The sequence below is a fragment of the Schistocerca americana genome, chromosome 2, assembly GCF_021461395.2.
Source record: "Schistocerca americana isolate TAMUIC-IGC-003095 chromosome 2, iqSchAmer2.1, whole genome shotgun sequence".
Taxonomy (NCBI): Eukaryota; Metazoa; Arthropoda; class Insecta; order Orthoptera; family Acrididae; genus Schistocerca; species Schistocerca americana.
Window position 1 is genome coordinate 105,816,776 of NC_060120.1, and position 24,815 is coordinate 105,841,590.

Genomic DNA, 24,815 nt, shown 5'->3' on the forward strand with positions numbered 1-24,815 from the left:
AAGAGAAATGACACGAAGATGTATGGAGAACTTTCGGATAAACGTCAATGTGTCAACAATGGAGGACGTCATTTAGCAGACAATTTTTAAAACCAAATAATCCAAAATGCAAATACATATTTTTCATAAATAAAAGTAACTTTGTCATATTTAGTTCCTCTGCGACAACTTATTAAAATGAGCGAGGTCTTATTGCCGGACCTTGTGATTCAGTTACCTGCTGTACTACGCTATTACAGTTCTTGGTCTTTAGCTTCAGACTTCAACGAACGATGTTACTTAGCAGTGACGCATCATGCGCAAACCAGTTATCAGTGTTGTCGGTGACACTGCTCTCTGAGTGTCAGACATTGAGGCGTAGCGCCGTATACCGATCCCGCCTTGGAGGCGGTTAAGTGGGAGATGTGTCTCAGAGCTGGATAGTGACAGATGGTGACGCGAGACTGGACGCGCACGTAGTTTATGTATCAGCCGATAGAGGACAGTATTGGATAGGGGACTGATTTAAGTTTCGATTGTGCCCACTAGAGTGCACTAAAGTAATAGAGTGTTTTTCATAAACTGTTCTAGTATTTTCATATTATGTCTTTTTGTGTATGTAAAATGTTATAAATGTGTTTTAGCAGTATGAATGATGCGTGAGTGTGGTTTAAGGTTAATATGAAGATAATTGTTCAACGAGTTGCGTAGTAGGATTGAGTGTGGGAACACTTCGAAGAAGTATGGATATGAACAAAGCGGATTTTTGTAGAATAGATTTGTAAAGTAAGTCTATGGTAAAGGGAAAGTTAATTCAGGTATAAATAACAATAGTAAATAACTTTATGCATAAGCAAAACTTCAGTATATTAGATAATTACGTCGGTAAAAAGTGCAGTCGTTAGGTTTACTATTTTGCGATTCGTTATTGATGAAAAGCGCGGATTGACGCGGGAGAGTGTTGTTTTGCTATTGGCTGTTGAGTAAACTGACCAATGGTAAAGCAATATTCTTCGCGCGCCTTTCTCTGCTGGTAGAGAAGACTTAAGAGTATTCTAGAGAAGGGTCGAAGCCTAGCCATGAAACAGATCGGACGTGTGTAGTAGTAGTTCCTATGGAAATGATAAGTCGCTGGATCTAGCAGTGTTTCATACATCAAAAGTGTTGGAAAGTGACGGCATAATTATTCCGATGTGTGTGTAGAAATTTCGGAATTTTTAAGTGAATTTTGTGACGAGAAAAGATATTCCGCGTGGCGTATTGAGCAGGTCGGTGGCTAAAAACTGGGACAGCCTTAATATTTGGCGAGCATTCTCAATCAAAAGCAGTCAGTGTTTTTGTAGCTATTACGTTTTCGGGAAATGCAACACCATAAACTTGCTAACGTGAGTGAAAGGGATTGGGAGTGACTGTGTTAAGACTAGCACGGGCTTGGCAGAGATACTTGTTCACCTAAGTTTCAGAATATATCAATTGAGGACAAAATTTCCAACCTTTCATTTCGTGTGAAAACTTTCTCCCGAAACGTAGATTAGCGACTTTAATTGCAGCCTGGTTCACGCCGAAGTACAGTAGGTTTCACTCGGCTTCCCTACTGATGATATGCTGAGACAATGTTCACAGGTAGGTGCAGGTCCGTCGTAAAGGGATGGAAAGAACCGCCGCAACACATCGCCCGCATGTCTGATCCTGTAATCTGTTTCCGGCGTATCCTTCCTGGTAGCCTCCTTGTCGAGTATCCACATGATAAATGGCCTAGTCCAGCTACGTAAATCCACTGCATTTTCCATAAAACTAGCCGAACAGGCACAACGTGCAGGAGCAAGACACTGCTCGTGAGTGACTATAGGCAACAGGCAGAGACGGAAGTGCCCATTAGTCTGCGGGCTCACCGGCAGCTGCGCTCAACTTTCGCTAGGGAGCCCGCCGCACGCATGTGAAGTGGTGCCACCTCTCGTGTCTGCTGCGTAAGTGAATCCGCGGCACCCAGTAGCGATGCAATTACGCCACGCAGCATCCTGTTTGCGAGTGGAGAGAACCTCTCTGAAGAGCGCAGACGCCGGCTATTGCTAACGGAACAATCGCGCCTCCGGGAAATCTTACCTCACAACACGCGTCCCGTAGTGCGAACCAAGAACGCTGCAGCAACAAAAACAGCGAGATCTGTATTTATTTAGCTTCTGCGTCTGATAACCTAATCAGTTGTACCCAGTCAAATTTCAGGTAGGTCATACTGCAATCATCGAGCAATAGGACACAAATGTTACTTTGGCTAACCAATACAGAAATCCTTATTTCACCTCTAAGTTCCCAGCGATATTTTTGCTGTGTTTTGGTAATAAGCAGTATTTTATACATACGTCGTCGTCGGCTGATACTCGTATCCGAGTTTTCATTTCTCTCCTGAGATTTCCTTTGTCACGGTTCAGGCGTGGAAGTGTCGTTGATGGCTTAGCAATCCAATCCTAGCGTGGAACAGGCGGCCACAGACATTACAGCTGATGGAGGGTGGAAGACGTGGCTGAACCTGGAGGAGTTTACGTCTTCGGCGTTTGTCATTCTCCATTCTTTGACGTTCCAGCCCATAGTTTTGAAGAGCATTTGAGGTAACTGAGCGCCAGCGACTTCGATCTTCTGCTATTGTGTACCATTTACTCGGATCGATGTTCAAGTTTTTCGGATTTTTCTTGTACTGATCCTTATAACGTTTGAGAGGGGCACCTCGTGGCCTTTTACCTGTGCTCACTTCGCTGTACAGCATTTGGCGTGGAAGTCTCATTTTTCATCCGCTGGACACGTCCGACCCATCTGAGTTGATGCCCAATGATAAGAGCTTCCATGCTACACATTTTTGCTTTCTCAAGAACAGCCGTCTTGGATATGACGTCATCCCATTTCAGGTTCATGATATATCTTAGCTTCTCTTGGTTGAAGCGTTCTAGTTTCTTCAGATCACAGCAATATAATGTACAGGTTTCGCAACCATATAGCAGGGTGGAAATGACTACAGCTTTGTACACCATCAGTTTGGTGTACAGTGTTAGGTCTTTATTCAGGAAGACACGCTTTGTAAGACGTCCAAATGCTACATGGGCAGCACGTAATCTGTTCTCCACATCTTTTCCAGATGAGCAGTTAGATGACAGTATGCTACCTAGGTAGAGGAAATGGTCCACTTGCCCCAAGGGTGTATCATAAATGGATATGCTGAAATCAGGAACGGAGGAGCCAGTAGTTGGCTGCGCCACCACCTTTGTCTTTGGAATATTGATGGAGAGACCAAATCGTTCGTACGCCCTGCTGAGGGAATCAATTGACAGCTGCAACTCTGCAGGTGAATGAGGTGTAGAAGCATTGTCATCAGCATACTGCAGCTCTGTCACACGAGTGGTACTGGTGAACCTTTCTGAATGGAGTCTGGACTGGTTGAATAATCCTCCATCGAACTTGTACTTTAGTTCAGTTTTATACATACACACATTCACAAAATTAGGGTGTACATCTTCACTTTACAAAAGCGCTTTTGATCAAAGCACCGTCTGAATCAATCCAAAGTGTTCCATATGTCCTGGAGACCTTCAGAACTGGAGTAACGTCAACTGAAATGCGCGACCGATTAAGTAAAAATTTTCTTCTCCAGTTGTCAACTGCCTGAAGTACAGCTGCATTTAAACGATCGGAAGTCAGTCATGCGCATCTCCATTTGTTATGCAAAAACTTTCATAGGTTCCAGGTTGCTGTACTGTAAAAAATTGACACAGCGGAACTGTCTCCGTGTAAAATTACAAAAAAGTGAAAACAGTTATCAGCCTCTGTTAATAACGCTACCTGTTAGGAAAAAATAGCGCCTTTGCTGCCAAAATGAGATTTTCACTCTGCAGTGGAGTGTGCGCTGATATGAAACTTCCTGGCAGATAAAAACTGTGTGCCGGACCGAGACTCGAAGTCGGGACCTTTGCCTTTCTCTGGCAAGTGCTCTACCATCGGAGCTACCCAAGCACGACTCACCCCCCGTCCTCACAGCATTAGTTCTGCCAGTACCTCGCCTCCTATCTCCCAAACTTTATCTCCCAAACTCCACGGAAGCTTTCCTGCAAAGGTCTCGAGTTCGAGTTTCGGTCCGGCACACAGTTTTAATCTGCCAGGAAGTTTCAGCGCATTTCCTTGTTTCAAACCAAGTTTCATGTTTGCATTACAGTTATGTTACGCTGTATATTGTGCAATGTTTATCATTTTTCGTTATAGTGGAAGTTCCTTGCAGTGGTGCTGTCATCGGGAATCTTGCGTCATTTATGGCATTGTTGACCATTCTTGAAGAAGTGTGTATTTCGTGGACACACACACACACACACACACACACACACACACACACACACACACACACACACACACACACTACTATAGAGCACAAAACACATCCTGGAAGACTTACGCCATACGGAAGTGCCACAAAATGACGCTGGATTTACGATGGCACCATCATCGCAAGAAACTTTCGCCAGTTTTAATCTTCTATCAAGTTTCAGATCAGCGCACACCGCTGCAGAGTGAAAATTCGTTCTGGAAACATCTCCTCGGCAATGGCTAAGACTTTTCACCACAGTATCCTTCCTTCCGGCAGTGTTAGTCACGCAAGCTATGCGGAAGTACGTCTGAAGTTCGGTAGGCAGAAGAAGAGGTACTGGCGGAAGTAAAGATGTGTGGGAGGGTTGCGAGTCGTGCCTGGATAGCTTAGTCGGTAGAGCGCTTGTCTACAGAGGCAAAAGGTTCGAATTTTGGGTTCGGATCCGGCACATAGTTTGAATCTGCCAGGAGTTTTCAATACAGATTACTTTGTGTGGCCATTTCGTGGCGGTGACTCAACCTTGTCTACGGAATACTGTGATGTCACCGCCAGACACCACACTTGCTAGGTGGTAGCTTTTAAATCGGCCGCCGTCCGCTAGTATACGACGGACCCGCGTGTCGCCACTATCAGTGATTGCAGACCGAGCGCCGCCACACGGCAGGTCTAGAGAGACGTACTGGCACTCGCCCCAGTTGTACAGCCGACGTTGCTAGGAAAGGTTCACTGAGAATTACGCTCTCATTTGCCGAGACGATAGTTAGCATAGCCTTCAGCTAAGTCAATTGCTACGACCTAGCAAGGCGCCATTTATCCTTTGCTATGTATCTAATGAAGCATGTACAGTAACAAGACCAATGTTCACCAATTGTGGATTAAAGTTAAGTATTCCAGCAGCTACGTACTTTTCTTTATAGCATTCATTACGTATCCTGTTTCAGACCTCACGCCAGCCTGCCTGAGTTTAAGCGCGTGCCTTTCGGCTTCCTCTCATTGTGTCTAGGCTGTCTTGCCTAGACACAACAGATTTCATCGTGCGCATACAGAACATTTTAAAGTCACTATTGAGAATGTTAGGTTGGGCACCAGTTGTCAAATGTATGGTATAGGTATTTACGACAACATGTTTTGCGACTACGTTATCCCATTCTCAAGTGCTATGAAACAAGGAAACAAATCAATACATCGCAGTGCTACAGATACTGACAACAATTTAAATTCCGTATTGCGCTGCAGCATAAAACACTTCAAAGTTTCTATGCCGTTATTCAGAATCGAAAGTAAGAAGTCAGTAGCAAACAAGCATTGTCAAAAATAAAAATCTTGCTTCGACATCTTATTTTGTTGTATAACACTCACACAAGACTGCGAGTAACAGGACTTCAGGTACTTACACGCATTGAAATAAATGAATGGTGAAGGTTGAAAATTCGTGCCGGACCGTGACACGAACCCGGATTCGCCGCTTCGGTTGCCTTAACCGCCTCGGCCATCCGTACACGCTTCACAGCCTACTCAAATTCTCAACCTGTCCACGCGCAAGTAGCGTCTCTTCCATTAGTCCCATGACCTGTAGCGTTCGCTAACTACCGCAGGGGTTCGGAAGATATTGCGCATCAGCGCTGAAAGTACCTAGAGCCGTCGTCACTCATGTACATATTTAAGTGTGGTGTCTGTTCTGCCAGACATGACCTACAGAACAGACACCACGTTTCAGTACTTACACAAGGCTCAGTTGTAAGCTAAACTCGTTTACGGCATTCCAAAGTGTTTCGATTAGGCACGAAGACAAACAATTACTCCTTCGGCAATTTATTAGGCACTGCGTGTCTTCCACGCATGCGTTAAGACGACAGGCTGACAGCACCACTTGATAGGATAACCTGTCACAATTCGCGCGATTCAATCTCACGAATTGGTGAAATACTCGCAGAAGAAAGGACTGTCAGCAAACGCTGTGGCCGCCGCATTCGCCGGACCTAACCACTCGACACTTTTCTCTGTTAGAAGACTTTAACGGCAGTATTCGTAATGAAGTTTTGAGAACTGATGCGGCAGAGTTGCGCAAAGTATTTATTAACACGTTAGGACGCGTGTAAAAGTGCACTGAAGCACGAGGTGGTAATTTTCTTCACCTAATGTAATCTAATATGAAAGGCAAGATCAGCGCAGTAAATATAGGCGTTTGCATTAGCTTATATGTCATTTCTTTATTTTCTAATTATTACATATTAATCTATTTGTTGTTGTATGTGCTCGTTGTGGGCAACAATTCGTGCACAACTGGCGAGCAGCTTGTACTCGGGGCCGGTTTTTGAGTGCGCCACCCTGGAGAAACCCGTAATTATTCCCTCTTCAAGCACTGGAAAAGGAGCTCCAGTTCCACGACGGCGTAGAGCACGGTGCTGGCAGTTTTCTTAAACTGTACCCTGCCTCCTCCACAGTGTGAAATTACGGCGAGTAACGTAATACCGCGCTGGAGCGTGTCCCAGGGCAGACTTGAATGGTGTTTATTGCTTGTTAAGAGATCAGATGCCGGCGCGCGCAGAGAGCTGCGCGCAAACAGGGGGAAGTGGGGCGCGGAGAAAGCAGCGACAACGGGAAGCAGGCGCTCAGCTGACTGCGTGGACCGTGGAGGAGGCGGCAGTCCCGGTCCGCAAGCCGGAAGCCGCGGCGGCGCACAGCACAGCACAGCACAGCACAGCACTGCCTGGGCCGTAGACTTATACTGCTAGACTGGCAGAGACTCGACTTTTACTGAATCCTGACGTTTGGTGAGGGAAGTTGGCGGCGTCAGGATGTTTGGGTATGGTACTAACACGAGCTTCTGAAACGAAATGGCGTTGTAAGCTTTGTGAGGTGGTCTAAGGTAGTTCTGCAGCTGAAAATGTTTACGTACTATTTCAGTTTAACATATACAGCGTACAATCGTATCTACATCTACATGATTACTGTGCAATTCACATTCAAGTGCTTGGCAGAGGGTTCATCGAACCACAATCATACTATCTCTCTACCATTCCACTCCCGAACAGCTCGCGGGAAAAACGAACACCTAAACCTTTCTGTTCGAGCTCTGATTTCTCTTATTTTATTTTGATGATCATTCCTACCTATGTAGGTTGGGCTCAACAAAATATTTTCGCATTCGGAAGAGAAAGTTGGTGACTGAAATTTCGTAAATAGATCTCGCCGCGACGAAGAACGTCTTTGCTTTAATGACTTCCATCCCAACTCGCGTATCATATCTGCCACACTCTCTCCCCTAGCTGCCCTTTTTTGCACCCTTTCGATGTCCTCCGTCAATCCCACCTGGTAAGGATCCCACACCGCGCAGCAACATTCTAAAAGAGGACGAACGAGTGTAGTGTGAGCTGTCTCTTTAGTGGACTTCGTGCATCTTCTAAGTGTCCTGCCAATGAAACGCAACCTTTGGCTCGCCTTCCCCACAATATTATCTATGTGGTCTTTCCAACTGAAGTTGTTCGTAATTTTAACACCCAGGTACTTAGTTGAATTGACAGCCTTGAGAATTGTACTATTTATCGAGTAATCGAATTCCAACGGATTTCTTTTGGAATTCATGTGGATCACCTCACACTTTTCGTTATTTAACGTCAACTGCCACCGGCCACACCATACAGCAATCTTTTCTAAATCGTTTTGCAACTGATACTGGTCTTCGGATGACCTTACTAGACGGTTAACTACAGCATCATCTGCGAACAACCTAAGGGAACTGCTCAGATTGTCACCCAGGTCATTTATATATATCAGGAACAGCAGAGGCCCCAGGACGCTTCCCTGGGGAACACCTGATGTCAGTTCAGTTTTACTCAATGATTTGCCGTCTATTACTACGAACTGCGACCTTCCTGACAGGAAATCACGAATCCAGTCGCACAACTGAGACGATACCCCATAGGATCGCAGCTTGATTAGAAATTGCTTGTGAGGAACGGTCTCAAAAGCTTTCCGGAAATCTAGACATACGGAATCAACTTGAGATCCCCTGTCGATACCGGCCATTACTTCGTGCGAATAAAGAGCTAGCTGCGTTGCACAAGAACGATGTTTTCTGAAACCATGCTGATTACGTATCAATAGATCGTTCCCTTCGAGGTGATTCATAATGTTTGAATACAGTATATGCTTCAAAACCCTACTGAAAACTGACGTCAACGATATAGGTCTGTAGTTCGATGGATTACTCCTACTACCCTTCTTAAACACTGGTGCGATCTACGCAATTTTCCAATCTGTAGGTACAGATCTATCGGTGAGCGAGCAGTTGTATATGATTGCTATGTAGGGAGCTATTGTATCAGCGTAATCTGAAAGGAACCTAATCGGTACACAATCTGGACCTGAAGACTTGCCCGTATGAGGACAACATCAAGTTGCATATATAGACGTTTAAAACAGACTGTAGTTTTCGTGAGAACACTAAAATGATTGAAGATACTTGTTAACAACAAATAGCATATTCTACGAGGTTTCCCTAGAAAGTAATGCACCGCAATTTTTTTCTCAGCCGAAAACAATGCTACGAATGAGAAACGTTGCATATGTACAGCGTGTGCATAAAGTCCGAATACACTTTCAGTTATTTATTGCACAAGAACTAAACATTGTCCACATGTCATACATATTGCATTTGAAGAGAAACTACATCCATACTCCGCAAGCCACCTGACGGTGTGTGGCGGAGGGTACCTTCAGTACCTCTATCGGTTCTCCCTTCTATTCCAGTCTCGTATTATTCGTGGAAAGAAACATTGTCGGTATACCTCTATGTGGGCTCTAATCTCTCTGATTTTATCCTCATGGTCTCTTCGCGAGATATACGTAGGAGGGAGCAATATACTGCTTCACTCCTCGGTGAAGGTGTGTTCTCGGAACTTCAACAAAAGCCCGTACCCAGCTACTGAGCGTCTCCCTTGCAGAATCTTCCACTGGAGTTTATCTACCATCTCCGTAACGCTTTTGCGATTACTAAATGATCCTGTAACGAAGCACGCTGCTCTCCGTTGGATCTTCTCTCTCTCTCTTCTGTCAACCCTATCTGGTACGGATCCCACACCGGTGAGCAGTATTGAAGCAGTGGGCGAACAAGTGTATTGTAACCTACTTCCCTTGTTTTCGGACTGTATTTCCTTAGGATTCTTCCAATGAATCTCAGTCTGGCATCTGCTTTACCGACGATTAATTTTATATGGTAATTCCATTTTAAATCACTCCTAACGCCTACTCCCAGATAATTTATCGAATTAACTGCTTGCAGTTGCTGACATGCTATATTGTAGGTAAATGATAAAGGATCCTTCTTTCTATGTATTCGCAGCACATTACACTTCTCTACATTGAGATTCAACTGCCATGCCCTGCACCATGCGTCAATTCGTTGCAGATCCTCCTGCATTTCAGTGCAATTTTCCATTGTTACAGCCTCTCGATACACTACAGCATCATCCGTAAAAAGCCTCAGTGAATTTCCGATGTCATCCACAAGGTCATATATATATATATATATATATATATATATATATATATATATATATATATATATATAGTGAATAGCAACGGTCCTACGACACTCCCCTGCGGGAACACCTGAAACCACTCTTACTCCGGAAGACTTCTCTCCATTGGGAATGACATGCTGCGTTCTGTTATCCAGGAACTCAAGTCAAGAAACATGGCACCTACCTAGGAACCCGTGTCTATGGCCCTCTGAGTCTCGTTATGCGAACCATGAGTAATCCGGCAGATGTCAATACGGTAATCTAATTCTTGCCATACCCGTCTCAGTATGGCATCGTCGTCTGTGGCAGTCGCTTCCCGTATTCTCTTCCGGAGCTCTGCTACATCACGTGTTAGATGCGGTACAGACACCAGATCTTTAATGTGTCCCCGCAGAAAAAAGTCACAGGGAGTGAGATCTGGTGATGTCTGGTGTTTTTAACTCCAACACACAGAAAGCTCGCTCCACACCTGAACTCGTCATGTTTGCGACTATGGCTGACTGTCGACAAATTACCAAACTAGGCTGTGGCGGTATACATGAAAAAAAACTTTCAGGGTTTCTCTTCAAAATGACATATGTATGATCTTGTGCAATAAATAATTAAAAGTGTTCTCGGACTTCTTGTATTATTTGAAGTCGGAGCTGCAGGACACTTTCAAAATGGCGTCTGTAGGTGATGTACGTTACAAGCAACGTGCCGTCATGGAATTTCTCACTGCAGACAAAGAAACTATGGGGAATATTGACAAACGCTTGTGCAAAGTTTATGGAGCATCTGCTGTCGACAGAAGTACAGTTAGTCGCTGGGCACGGAGGGTGAGGTCATCAGAAGGTGGTTCGGCGGAGCTCCACGATTTGCAGCTGACGTGTTGCAGCGAGCTGGTATTGTCATTCGCGTGGACAGACGCAGTACGACTCGGCAGTTGCCGCTGTGTCTGTCAGTCAGCATGGAAGTGTGGATGCAATTATCCGCACTCTTGGATATTCAAAAGTGTGTGCAAGATGGGTCCGGCGGTGTCTAACGGCTGATCACAAATCGCACAGAAGAAACATACGTCTTGATTTGTTGCAACGTTTCGAAGCTGATGGGGAGGCCTTGTCCCGGTGTGATGCCAAGAGACGGTATCATTAATTCCGAAGCATACGTCAACACACATACAAAACTCAAGACGCGCCTCCGGCGACTTCGGCGCCACAGCAACCCAGGAGATGTTTTGCTGCAACACGATAAAGCTTCGCCCCACACATGTCTGAGGACTGCCGAACACATCGGAAAACAGGGTCTGACAGTGTTACCCCGTCCATGTCTGCCCCGAAAGCTGAATGGTGCCCGGGTTCGATTCCCGGCAGGGTCGGGGATTTTCTCCGCTCAAGGACTGGGTGTTGTGTTATCATCATTTCATCCCCATCCGGCGCGCAGGTCGCCCAATGTGGCGTCGAATGTAATAAGACCTGCACCAAGGCGGCCGGACCTGCCCCGCAAGAGGCCTCCCGGCCAATGACGCCAAACGCTCATTTCCATTTTTTTTACCCCGTCCATGCTACAGCTCTGCCCTAGGCCACTCAGACTTCCACTTGTTTGAGCCGTTAAAGGATGCCATTCTTGGGCGACATTTTGAGGAGGATCAGAATGTTGTTTATTTTGTGGTTTTAGGGCGCACAACTACAATGGTCATTAGCGCCTAGACTAAATTAGGAATGCACCGCGAGGCACAAGGTTAAAACAGCAACGAAAAAGACAGACAGGCAGAGGATTAAAAAAACGGCATAATCAAATGTCCTTAGACAGGTTTGTCAAGTTGATAAAAAGAAGAACGCGAGCAGCTGCTCCTGGGTCATCCGCTAAAATGGCATCCAGAGTACATGGCAGGCTAAGATCAACGCGCAGTTTATTAAAAGTCGGACAGGACGTTAAAATGTGGCGTACCGTCAGCAATTGCCCACATGAGCAGAACGGCGCCGGCGCAGCCGTCAGCAGATGGCGATGGCTGAACCGGCAGTGTCCAATTCGTAACCGGGTCAGAACACGACCTCCTCCCGCCGAGAAGGGCGTGAAGAGGTCGTCCAAGCCGCGGGAAGAGGTTTCAAGGCTCTAAGCTTGTTGTCCGTAAGGGCAGCCCAATCGGCATCCCACAGCGATAAAATGCGCTCACAAATGACCCTGCTACAATCTGATGAAGGGACACAACAAGAAGCTGTCCGAGGCTGGAGGACCGCAGCCTTGGCCGCGGCATCCGCAGCTTCGTTCCCAGGGATACCGACATGGCCAGGAACCCACATAAAGCTAACTGGAGAACCGCCGTCCACTAGCTGCTGAAGAGAGCGTTGGATCCGGTGCACGAAAGGGTGAACCGGATACGGATCACTGAGGCTCTGGATGGCGCTCAAAGAATCGGAGCAGATGACATAAGCAGAATGTCGGTGGCGGCAGATGTAAAGAACAGCCTGGTAATGGGGAAATAGCTCAGCTGTGAAGACCGAACAATGGCCATGGAGCCGGTATTTGAAACTGTGTGTCCCGACAATAAAAGAACACCCGACACCGTCATTGGTCTTAGAGCCATCTGTGTAAATGAAGGTCATATTAATGAACTTCGAACAAAGTTCGACAAAACGGGAGCGGTATACCGAACCGGGGGTAACCTCCTTTGGGAGCGAGCTGAGGTCAAGGTGAACGCGAAACTGAGCCTGGAGCCAAGGTGGCGTTTGGCTCTCGCCCACTCGAAAGGTTGCAGGGAGTGAAAAATCAAGGTGCTGAAGGAGGCGACGAAAGCGGACTCCAGGGGGTAGTAGGGCAGAGACATACAACCCGTATTGACGGTCGAGAGAGTCGTCAAAAAAGAAACGATAAGACGGGTGGTCGGGCATTGCCAGTAGCCGACAGGCATACCGACAAAGCAGTGTATCGCGCCGGTATGTTAGTGGCAATTCACCGGCTTCGGCATGAAGACTCTCGACGGGACTAGTATAAAACGCTCCGATCGCAAGACGTAAACCCCGATGTTGAGTGGAGTTAAGGCGGCGTAAGATGGACGGCCGTGCAGAGGAGTATACGAAGCTCCCATAATCCAGCTTGGAGTGGACGATCGATCGATATAGGCGAAGTAGGACGGTTCGATCCGCTCCCCACGACATACCACTGAGAACACGGAGGACATTCAGAGAACGGGTACAACGGGCAGCCAAATATGACACATGTGGAGACCAGCTAAGTTTCCTGTCAAATGTAAGACCTAAAAATTTTGTTGTCTCCACGAATTGGAGAGCAACGGGGCCGAGTCGTAAGGACGGTGGGAGAAACTCTTTGTAGCGCCAGAAGTTAATACAGACCGTATTCTCGGCAGAGAAACGGAAGACATTGGCGACACTCCAGGAGTAAAGACGGTCAAGACACCGCTGAAGACAGCGCTCCAGGAAACATGTACGCTGCGCGCTTCAATAGATGGTAAAATCGTCCACGAAAAGGGAGCCTGATACATCAGCTGGGAGGCAATCCATTATTGGATTGATCGCTATGGCGAAGAGAGCGACGCTCAAAACTGAGCCCTGTGGCACCCCATTCTCCTGGCGAAAGGCGTCGGACAGGACAGAACCCACACGTACCCTGAACTGTCGATCCATTAAAAAGGAACGAATAAAAGGATCAGAATGTGATTTACACAGTGAAGCATTGGCTCCTCCACTAGGACAAGGATTGGTACCGACAGGGCATACACTCTCTTGTTTCGTGCTGAAGGAAGACCACAGAACAGGTTGGAGATTACTTCGAAAAGTAAGGTGTGTAGAGAAAACACCATTCTTTCGTCTGTGTAATTCTCATTGTGTCTAATAAAAAATTGTTGAAGAAAACAAATGCGGTACATTACTTTCCGGGAAACTCTCGTGCTTGCAGGAGCACTTTTCTAACGAGCATATTATTCGAAGGAAAGCCAAAGGTGATCAAAACTGGTTAAAAACACATCGTTAAGCTATGTCTGTTATTACTAGATTATTAAACCCCTTACAGTTTAAAAAAGTAGTTAAATACTGACGGTATTTCGGATAAGAGCAACTGTAATGCAATTATCTAGGCTTACAAACAATAAAAAAGCAAAAACAAGCAAGATGTTTCTAGTTATGCTTGCTTTGGGACAAGTTTCTTTGTTTGTATCTTCCGTCTGCTATGTATGTATCGACCATTATATCAAAACACTAAGGGTAACGTAGTTGTATTAGTGTATACCACCTCTTACGACTGTTTTATCAGTAAATAAGCAGTTGTTTGCGCATCCTTTGTGCTCGCCGCCATATTTTTGTTCTGAAGTGCTTGCTTCATTGACACCAATGATACCGCGTACAGTATTGCCGGTTTAGTAACACGTGCCTTTGGAAACAGCGCTCGCGCCAGTGAATCAGAAACTCATTTCTTTGTCCCGGATTTCACAATTATGAATCGATTTCTCCGGAATTCACCTACACTGTATATTTTATTATTAGTTGCAGTTAAGTCGACTAAATTGTTTGACAAGAAATTCTACTCTTACCTAAGAGTACACATTAACACTTATCGACCAGTTTCCTTACTGATTTTTTTTTACTTAGTGTATCGCGGTTTGGATCCAAGAAGGGTTCCTGCACTGAGAATGTTATTTATACTTCACTCATCAAATAGTACAAGCCTCAAATAATAATATATTCCCAGTTGGTATTTTTTGTGATCATCCTAAGCCGTTTGACTGTACAGATCATGAAACTTCCTGGCAGATTAAAACTGTGTGCCCGACCGAGACTCGAACTCGGGACCTTTGCCTTTCGCGGGCAAGTGCTCTACCCGAGTTCGAGTCTCGGTCGGGCACACAGTTTTCATCTGCCAGGAAGTTTCATATCAGCGCACACTCCGCTGCAGAGTGAAAATCTCATTCTGGAAACATCCCCCAGGCTGTGGCTAAGCCATGTCTCCGCAATATCCATTCTTTCAGGAGTGCTAGTTCTGCAAGGTTCGCAGGAGAGCTTCTGTAAAGTTTGGAAGGTAGGAGACGAGGTACTGGCAGAAGTAAAGCTGTGAGTACCGGGCGTGAGTCGTGCTTCGGTAGCTCAGTTGGTAGAGCACTTACCCGTGAAAAGCAATGGTCCCGAGTTCGAGTCTCGGTCAGGCACACAGTTTTAATCTGCCAGGAAGTTTCATATCAGCGCACACTCCGCTGCAGAGTGAAAATCTCATTCTGTACAGATCATGTTACTCTCTTCGAAAAACTCAAGTTTTATGGAATTAATGGCCTTACCCACAGCTGGTTTGAACCATATTTAAAAAGAGTGCAGAATCTTGTATTGTATTGATCTAATGAATACCATTTTCCTTGAGACATATGAGTCTCAACTTCGATAAGAGCAGAAGCTGAAGTTATGAATTAAAAGTTTTGCCACAACCAGGACTTGAACCCAGATCTTCTGCTTACTATGCACATGTGCTAACTACTGTACTACTGCGGTTTTATGGCTACCACCCATTTAACAGAAAAGGGAAAAGCACATCTGCTTTGTAAGCAGGAGACACTGGTTGAAGTCCCTACTATGGGACAAATTTTAATTCATTACTTCAGCTTCTATTCTTATCGAAGGAAGAGCAAAAGGTTGTGCTGAATAATTCAGTCAATGTCAGAAAAGTGGAAAATTTTAGTGACTGAGGAAAAAAAAATCTCCAAGGGGCATCCCGCAGGGTTCAATTTTGGGTCCACTCCTGTTCCCTTTGTATGTGAATGACCTTTCACTTAACATTCAACAAGCAGAAACCCATCAGAGACAAAGAAACTGAATATTTGGTAGTTCACATTTATGAAAGGAGTGGTTCTCTGAAAATGGACTGATTCTCAATTTAAAAAAATACATTAAGTTTTGTACAACAAATAGAGCCATCAAACCAACAATTGATGCAGGACATGAGCAGGAGTCAGTAAATAGTGCAGGGTGCTCCAAATTTTTGGTTATAAATGTTGATGAAAACATGAACTGGAGAAAGAAAATTACTGAGCTTCTCAAACAATTAAGTTCAGCTAGATTTGCTCTTCGTCTAATTGCTAATCTTGGAAGCAAACGTATCAACCTGAATACATATTCTGCATATTTCCACTCAGTAATGACTAACTGAATAATTTTCTAGGGTAACTCATCACTTTGATTGTACAAAAGCAAGCAGTAGGAATACTATGCGGATTTTCACCCAAGGACGTCAAGTAGGTACATCTTCAAGGAGCTAGACATTTTAACGGCGTCACATTACATATGCCCCTGGTGTATTGTCGTTGTGGCTGTTCTTGTATCCATCGAAAGGTCATACCTGACGTTGTTTGTAAACATATACAGAGTTACTACCGGCAGAACGCCGCATTCGAATGGACTGCAGCATTACAGTTGATAGTAGTGCACCGGCAAGGACGCGTTAGAGACGTCTGTGGTACAGTTGAGCTAACATTCATCATGCCATGAAGGGCGTCATCACATTATGCGCAGAAGCTTTGTCAAGCAGGGAAGTTGCTCGACATATGAACCTGAATCAGGCTGACATTGAGCGGACATGGAACCGTTCCAACTCGTAGACAGCTCACGTTCGACAGGTGCACAAGATGATCGATATCTATAACTTTTGAGGCGAATGGACCGTGGGCGGTCTGCTCCAAAACTGAATTCGGCTTCCGAAGCGGCTACAGGACATCGTGCATAGCATGGAATTGTTAGGAGACGTTTGTATGGTGTGAATCTCCATTCCAGACGACCATGGCGAGCACCACGTTATACACCGCAACACCATGCACCCTGTTAAGGACGGGCAAGAAATAATGCAGAATGGACGCCCCAGGATCGTCGTCGCGTGTTGTTTACAGACGGAACTCTGATATGTTTGCACCCTCATTGAGGCAGACAACGGTTTTGTAGAAAGTCCAGTAATACTGTGGGTTTCCAGGTCTGTGTCGAACATGTGCGACAGAGTGGTGGTGGCGTGTCCTTCTGCGCTGTCGTTACGTGGGACCACCGTACGCCCTTCATGATGACTGAAGGTAGTCTCATTGCCTTACGGTACAGGAATTAGATTCTGCACTCAATAGTGGAACGGTATCGCCGACATTTTGGTGACAATTTCATTTTGCTGGATGATAACTCATGCGCTCATCGTGCTGTTCTCCTGAACTCGTTCGTTCATCGTGCTAGGACCACCAGGCTTTATAAAGGCACATTTGCATGCCGAGCGTGAGTTTCCTCGGAAACGCGAAATATCAATTAAATAAATAATCAGTGACAAATAAATAAAGCCTATGGCACACAACTGCAGCGCTGTGTCGCTGATAAAACAAAAGCACAATTACGTTACTCTTATGTTTAATTAAGAAATAGAGAGCTCTGGTTGAAGTGGTGCGAGAAGCACGTATTTTTATTTTACTGTCTGGCACACCGCCATATTTCATGTTATAGAAGAATACTGCGAGTTGCAACCACACTAGGCACTCGATTCTGTAAAGAATTTATATTTATAAAAGTAAGTAGGATTATGAACTGCAGGCTTATTCATTGAATATATCTGATTTAACTAACTGTGTAACTTTTTTTTATGTTTAGTAGACAATCACCTCTGTACGACGTATTGGCATGGCTGGCAAATTATTGTAATATTGAGATTTAGATTATGAGTTCGCACCTACCGCAGCAGTCTTTGGAAACGATTTAATTACGAAGTCCGATTATTCAGTTTTATTTCACGGTCAACTACGAGTAACACTGCCTTTACGAAAAACCCATCTGATACCGAATAATTAAACGTCCACGTTCCAGATAAGCAAATACAATTGCAATCACAATCACCATCATACAGATAGAATAATTAACATATTTAAAATATTTTTATTTATTTATTTTATTTATTTTATAGCCTGCCGGCTCCCTGGACATGAACCGATTCCATAGACTGAAACGAGTTGTTTTTGGAAGTAGACATTGTCAACGAGTACGCACTCTGCACGTCTACCCAAAAAAGCCACTGAAGAGTGGGAGCAATTTGTGCTGGACCCGGCTCTATTACCTCATGGATGGTATGCCACGACGTATTCAAGCCTGCGTCCCAGAAAGGGGACGTTCCACCATGAACTAACGTTGCTCAGGAGTGCTGTGGAGAGCTCTCCATGGGAAACAGAGCCGGCCGGAGTGGCCGTGCGGTTCTAGGCACTCCAGTCTGGAGCTGAGCGACCGCTACGGTCGCAGGTTCGAATCCTGCCTCGGGCATGGATGTGTGTGATGTCCTTAGGTTAGTTAGGTTTAATTAGTTCTAAGTTCTAGGCGACTGATGATCTCAGAAGTGGCATAGTGCTCAGAGCCATTTGAACCATTTTTTGGGAAACAGAAGAATTTGTCTTTATACAAATGTCTGTATTTTCTTTTAATTTGGTGATCTGTACACATTGCAAATGAATGTACATTCGTTCTTCAGAGCCAAATTTTGTTTACGGCGCCATGAAGGCCAAAATAAACGGGTGATGCAAAACGTTTGCCGATTAGCGTACATTTTGTTCGACGACTTTCGAATTTTATGCAGCTTAATTAAAATATAGTTTGGCAAGTTGGGTGAAGTGAGAGTCACTCCATTTCATCATCATCATCATCATCATCATCATCACCACCAGACCTCACCTAGCCAGCAGCTTTCGAGAGCAAAAAACAACTGATAACAGCTGAACTCGGTGAATACAATGGATGTGAATAGATTTGCATCTAAAGTCATGCTTGTTGACAGGAAAGAAGAAGAAGAAAATGATGGTGGTGGTGGTGGTGGTGGTGGTTGGTTTAAATGGTCTCAACATCTTGGATATGAGTCCCTCTTTCCACTTTAAACTCACATAATACGATGTGAACCGACAAAAAGAAGAATTGTCAGCTCCAAGGTATCTGATCAGCAAGTTAAAGTTAAAATTTTGCGTACAGTAACTTAAATCAGATGGTTAAAAACAAGATAGCGTAGGCTCCTACAAATATAGCCAGTCTCTGAGTGAGATGGGCCATTATAGTGCGACTAAAACGGAGTGAGGAAATTAAGACTGTACGGACTAGAGAGACGGTTACCTTCAACAGTTAGATAAATAAAAAAACGTTTATAAATATTTAAAATAGTATGACAGTGCAGAGGAAGACAGTAGCTGGAGCGCACTCAGGACACACATCGTAGTGAGAGGTACTCCCCACGTCCTCCTCTGACGACGAAAGTTGAGGTGCATTAAATTTTGTTATGGAACCCGCTTCCCCTCAGGAAACGTGTGACACAGCTAGCTGGTACCCCCACTGTCCGCAGGTATTTGGGACAGGGAGGTAGACAGGGTGATGGGTCGTTCCAGATCCGCTAACAGGCTCACCCTGTGAGAGTATGGGCTATCGTGAGATAACCGTCGCAGCTGCTTTGGTGGGAGTCACGTAAAAGGAACTCGTACGTAAGTCTGGTGCGGCCATTACGTAGTCGAGATAATACGACGGCTTCTTTCCGAGAGGCTTGGGGAGAAGTATGTGCCGGCCGGTGTGGCCGTGCGGTTAAAGGCGCTTCAGTCTGGGACCGCGTGACCGCTACGGTCGCTGGTTCGAATCCTGCCTCGGGCATGGATGTGTGTGATGTCCTTAGGTTGGTTAGGTTTAAGTAGTTCTAAGCTCTAGGGGACTGATGACCATAGATGTTAAGTCCCATAGTGCTCAGAGCCATTTGAACCATTTGAGAAGTATGCCAACGTCTTGGTGGTCCCCTTCATGGTCTCAATTCCCACAGCCCAGTTTTTCAAGATCTGATGTCGCAATTGCAATCATAGGTCTGTACCTGATGCTCCGCGTTTAAATTCTCTTCAATGGTTGCTAGTTTAGCTGGTTTGTCAGTGAGTCAATTTCCCGGAATGCCCACATGGATTGATGTCCAGATGTATGTTATTGTGATTCCGGAGCTGCAGAGGTTGAGCATGAAAGACCAGATTTGAGTGAGCGCGCTCTATCGTAATTGAATGAAAGTTAATCTGCAGAACGTGACCGTTTAGTCTGAACTGCATTTTTCAATTCGCCCATTACAGAAGCATAATATTCCCCGGCGACAGTTCTGTCCTTGTGCGGGTAGTCTCGCTCCAGAAAACACTAGCTGCTACTACTACTTGCTGACTGAACAGTTCCTGGTATCTCTGGCGCAATTTCACAATGTTTTGTACAAAAGAATCCATTTTCACCTCGTATTACGAAACCTGGAGAAACACTTTTGAATTGCGTCTAAATTTTTGACAAGTCGCAACTGCCGCGTTTTGCACACTGACTGACAGACAAGGCACCCATCAACCGAAATTCTTTGTCATACCTGCAATTTCGATTGTCATGTCTGCAATTTCGAGTGCCATGTACTGGACACGACTGCGACTTCCTCAGTTTCTCTGGCATAATGTGGAGCTCTTGTGAAGTCCGTGCGGCAGCAAACATTGAACGATTTCAGAGACACGTTGTTAAGTTCGTGACAGGTCGACGTAGCCCATACGGAAGTAACAGAAATGCGTGGAACGTAAACAGGAATCCGTGATAGACTTCTCAGATCTCGCAAAACCCTGCAGGCTATGTACAGAAAATCGGCGTTGGAGGAAAACTGCTAGCATCATTGTATATCTCGCGGAAGAACCGCTGGAATAAGGTAAGAGTGCTTCCAAAGAAATTTGGGTATCTTTCCCCCTCACTTAACATGAGAAAGGAATAAGGTAGATGATCACATTAGGGGTAAGAAGTGCCCTCCCCGAAGCACTCTACGGTGGTTAGCTCTCTCACTCTCTCACTGTGTGTGTGTGTGTGTGTGTGTGTGTGTGTGTGTGTGTGTGTGTGACCTCAACTTCGATGGATGCACGACAACGATTTTTAAGAACATCTCAGACCTTAATTCAATTGTATCGACTTTCCCCGAAAGTCTTAACACCATTGTTTACACACTAGTCTCCAACGTGCAGCCCCGAGTTTTCAGAGCACGCAGTCAAAATATCATGACTTTCCAAACGTAACAGTATTTTGGCTTACATACGGATGAATAGTTTTAGAACGTCCTTCATAGAAAAGAACTACATCTGAATACAAAACAAACAAAATACGGTGTCAACTACGACAAAGGTTAGCTGAATATAGATTACAAGCAAGAACCATAAATTATTTTCCAAATGAAAAACGGATATTAGAAGACCGAGGAAAGAACACCGGAACATGTTTGTTCCACCCAGTCTTTTATTATTACCTGACAAAATTCGGTTTTCATCAACACTGTATTCTAAAGCATTGAAAAAGGCTGGATGTGTTCAAAAGATGTCAGCATCTATGTACAAAACTTTATCTTATTTCTAAATTAATTCATTGTGACCTATCTATGATGAAACTTTAGTGTTATAGAGCCTGTGAGAAAATAATACTGGTTGCCAACGCGGCATTTATATGGGAGGCGCTGGACGTGTGTCAAAATCCGAAGCTCATTAAGAAATCTGTATAAATGTGAGGCAAAGTAGTATTTATTAATTCTTCACTTAGCTATTCAAAGAGTCCTAAAGGTGTTGCTTCACCCGAATTGTCAACATTTTTATTGAGTCACCATTATATTGTTTACAGTCCCATAGGCTGCCTATAAAACCATACTACTGCTTCCGTCGTGTACTTTCATTCTCTCTTTTATAAACGGGAAACGAGAATGTTTTCGTCAGCATTCCAACCCTGTCTGATACTGGGTTTTTATAGTCACATAGCTTCCAGCAACAGGAAGGAAATGAAGTGACAAATGATGAAGAGACGCTAGGTAAAATTTGTGACAGTCAGTCTGGGGAGTTCTATTTACGTTAACTCACGCCTTAGCACAGAACCGGGACTTCAGAAATGGGTGCAGTGTGTAGCCAACGCAGATCTGGAAATCCATGCCAAAGAGGAAACATGTCCTGAAGGTAATGTAGACCAGTTGCCTGTCAACAAGCTGCCAAGCCGATCAAGTCAACAGGTGGAAACCGACAAGAGCGTATTTCACACGCTATTCTCTCACCGCTTGCGGAAGTAGTTGGGTGTCAACGACCTGCCGCAAACTACAATAAGAGTTTGCAAAACAGTTCTCAATGCTGAAATGGACCTTGTCAATACAGTCAATGAAAATTACTAAACAAGAAGACACCCTTGGGCCGACCGTGTATATTCGAACAAATCTGTTCACGAATACTTATACTTTAATCATCTTCAAATTACTTCTAAAGCTTTGTAATAGGACAATCACAGATAAAAGCGTAGTTTACTGCGTTATTAAACTGCTGTGAATGGAACATATTCTTCGATAAAGGACTTCCGTCAAGATATTTATATCCAGACACGTAGGGGCATAGTACTCTGGAAATATATTAAAAGAACAATTTCCTGTCTTCGATATAACGGTGTTCTGCAGGCGCAAACATTGGCCAGCGCAATCAAGAACGATTAAATATGAGAATCGAATTCTGTATTCACCTAACAAAAAGCCGAGGTATACGTGACAACCATTCTAGTTTTATCCATAACGTTCCAGTTACCCAGTGTGTATTTCTTTTGCCAGTTTCTGTTCCGGTGTGACAATTTCGGACACCCTTACACTCTGTTGTCGAGATAAAAAGGCACAGCCGAAGTTCATTCAGTGACAGCAGTTGGTTGGTTGGTTGTTTTGGAGGGAGGAGACCAGACAGCGAGGTCACCGGTCTCATCGGATTAGAGAAGGATGGGGAAGGAAGCCGGCCGTGCCCTTTGAAAGGAACCATCCCGGCATTTGCCTGGAGCGATTTAGGGAAATTACGAAAAACCTAAATCAGGATGGCCGGACGCGGGATTGAACCGTCGTCGTGTGGCAGCAGTAGATTAATGATCAGATTGATTGTTGTTGTTGTTGTTTTTTCAGTACGAAGATAAGTTTGATTAAGAGCACTGTGCTAGCATATTCTGCGAAGCCTCTTCATCTCTGCGTAACTACATCCATGTGAACTTTTAAATTCTTCGTGTTCCTCAACAATTTTAACCCCCCCCCCCCCATTCTGTCCTGAATTACCAAACTGACTATTCATTGATTCATTGGTGCCTCAGTACGTGTCCCACCACACTCCCTTACATCAATCTGAGTCATTACACAGTTCCAACAAATTTTAAAAGATCAGTTTATTGTGAACGATTAGTACAGATGACTAAAATGCATGAGTTGGAAGGAACGAAATTTTAAGCAATGTTTAATTTAATCGTAATTCCTTTTACTGATCCGAACTGTTCTGGGATACTGAAAACAAATTCTGTGGGTGTTTTGCGCAGATGGTGTCCCACAGCTCTTAAACATTCGAAATGAGTTGTACTTCAAAACAACTAAGCTGATAATTATTTACTACCGGTTTCTATCTTTCCACAGTCGTCAGGTACCATAAAATTATTTACAAGAGGCGTTATGGCGACGTTCTTACTGTGGCGCCAAATAAATTTAAAGCCATCCTGCGTATAAATTGACGCAGGATGCCTTTTGTTTTATTTGAAGCCACAGTAAGAACGTCGCCATGTAGGGCTGTCGTACCTGATGATGGTCGAAAGGCAGAAACCGGAAGTAAATAAATAATTATCAACAGCTCTCGGTGGTTTTGAAATGTGAGTTTACTTTCGTACATTTTGTGGGACTGTCAACGCAGCCCGCGAAGGAGGAGAAGGAAAATTGGGGTGGCGAACGAGCGCTGGTGCATCCTCCAGGTAGGGCATTGCAGGATGACAGCATTGGACAGACAGCGATTCCAAAGTCGCCGTTTGATGTATAATCCGCTAGAGCTGTTCAGAAGGGAGGGAGAAAGCAGAATCATTTTGACAGACATCACAATCAGCCGAGTACCTCCTGCGAAAGAGATGCTCATACGGCGGGGAGTGTTCGATTAATGAGCGCTGCTCGTTTTCCACCATTAATATTTTGCATGGAAGTCGGTCTTTGAAGGTGTATTTCCAGCAGGAAGCATGAGGACAGTGGAGCGCTGGTGAGTGAGACGAGTAGCGTTTGTCGGCTGACCTGCTAGCAGTGCTTTGAGGCGCGCGACCGCCGGCTCTGTGACGTCGGGCGTCTCCCGCAGCTCCTGGGCGGCCTTCTGCTCGAAGTCGGCGCCCAGCTCGCTGCACTCGAAGCGCAGCGTGTAGTCGCCGAGTGGCAGGCACTCGGCGCGCAGCTTGCTGATGGACATGGCTGCGCAGACTGGACTCGGCTCGCCTCGACTGCCGCGTCCGGCCGCGGCGCGCAGCTCCACACTTCGCCTTCCCCTCCCCCCTCTCCGCCCTACCCCCCTCCCAGAGCCACGCGTCACTGCCTGGCGCCAGCGGTCACATGGCGCTGCGCTGGTCACGAGTCGGCGGTTAACCGCACGCTACGATTCCGCGTTACGCCGACAATCACTGAACTCCGCAGCTGAAGAGTTGGCTTTCCCCGGAACGACAGCTTCGGTCCTGAGTAAGGCGGCCAACCGTCCCGGGTTCTATGGGACCGTCCCGCAATGGTACTTGTAATCCCGCGTTGGAACTACTTTGTATTGAAACTTCCTGGCAGATTAAAACTGTGTGTCGGACTGAGACTCGAACTCGGGACCTTTGCCTTTCGCGGGCATAAGCTCTACCAACTGAGCTACTCAGCTCAGCTGTGAGGACGGGGCGTGAGTCGTGCTTGGGGAGCTCAGTTGGTAGAGCACTTGCCCGCGAAAGGCAAAGGTCCCGAGTCGAGTCTCGGTCCGGCACACAGTTTTAATCTGCCAAGAAGTTTCATATCAGCGAACACACCGCTGCAGAGTGAAAATCTCATTCTGGATACTTTGTATTGTATTGTATGTTAACCGGGGGCCTAGAAACGACGGAGAGGCTCCGTCTCAGCCGCAGCCGCAGTGGTCCACAACCCCGCGACGACTACCCCAGTCCACTTCACCCCTCCGCCGCCCCACACCCAACCCAGAGTCA

The 24,815-nt window shown here is 45.3% G+C and overlaps 1 protein-coding gene across 1 annotated transcript in view; it reads right to left on the bottom strand.

Annotated features, from left to right (window-relative positions):
* Positions 1–24,074, bottom strand: part of LOC124595802 (alpha-tocopherol transfer protein-like) — a 127,297-nt gene extending 103,223 nt beyond the window's left edge. Inside the window, exon 1 of the mRNA XM_047134693.1 lies at positions 23,887–24,074. Within this exon, the coding sequence (XP_046990649.1) occupies positions 23,887–24,055 (169 nt within the window). The 5' untranslated portion in view covers positions 24,056–24,074. The remainder of the gene's footprint in view (positions 1–23,886) is intronic.
* Positions 24,075–24,815: the final 741 nt, after the last annotated feature.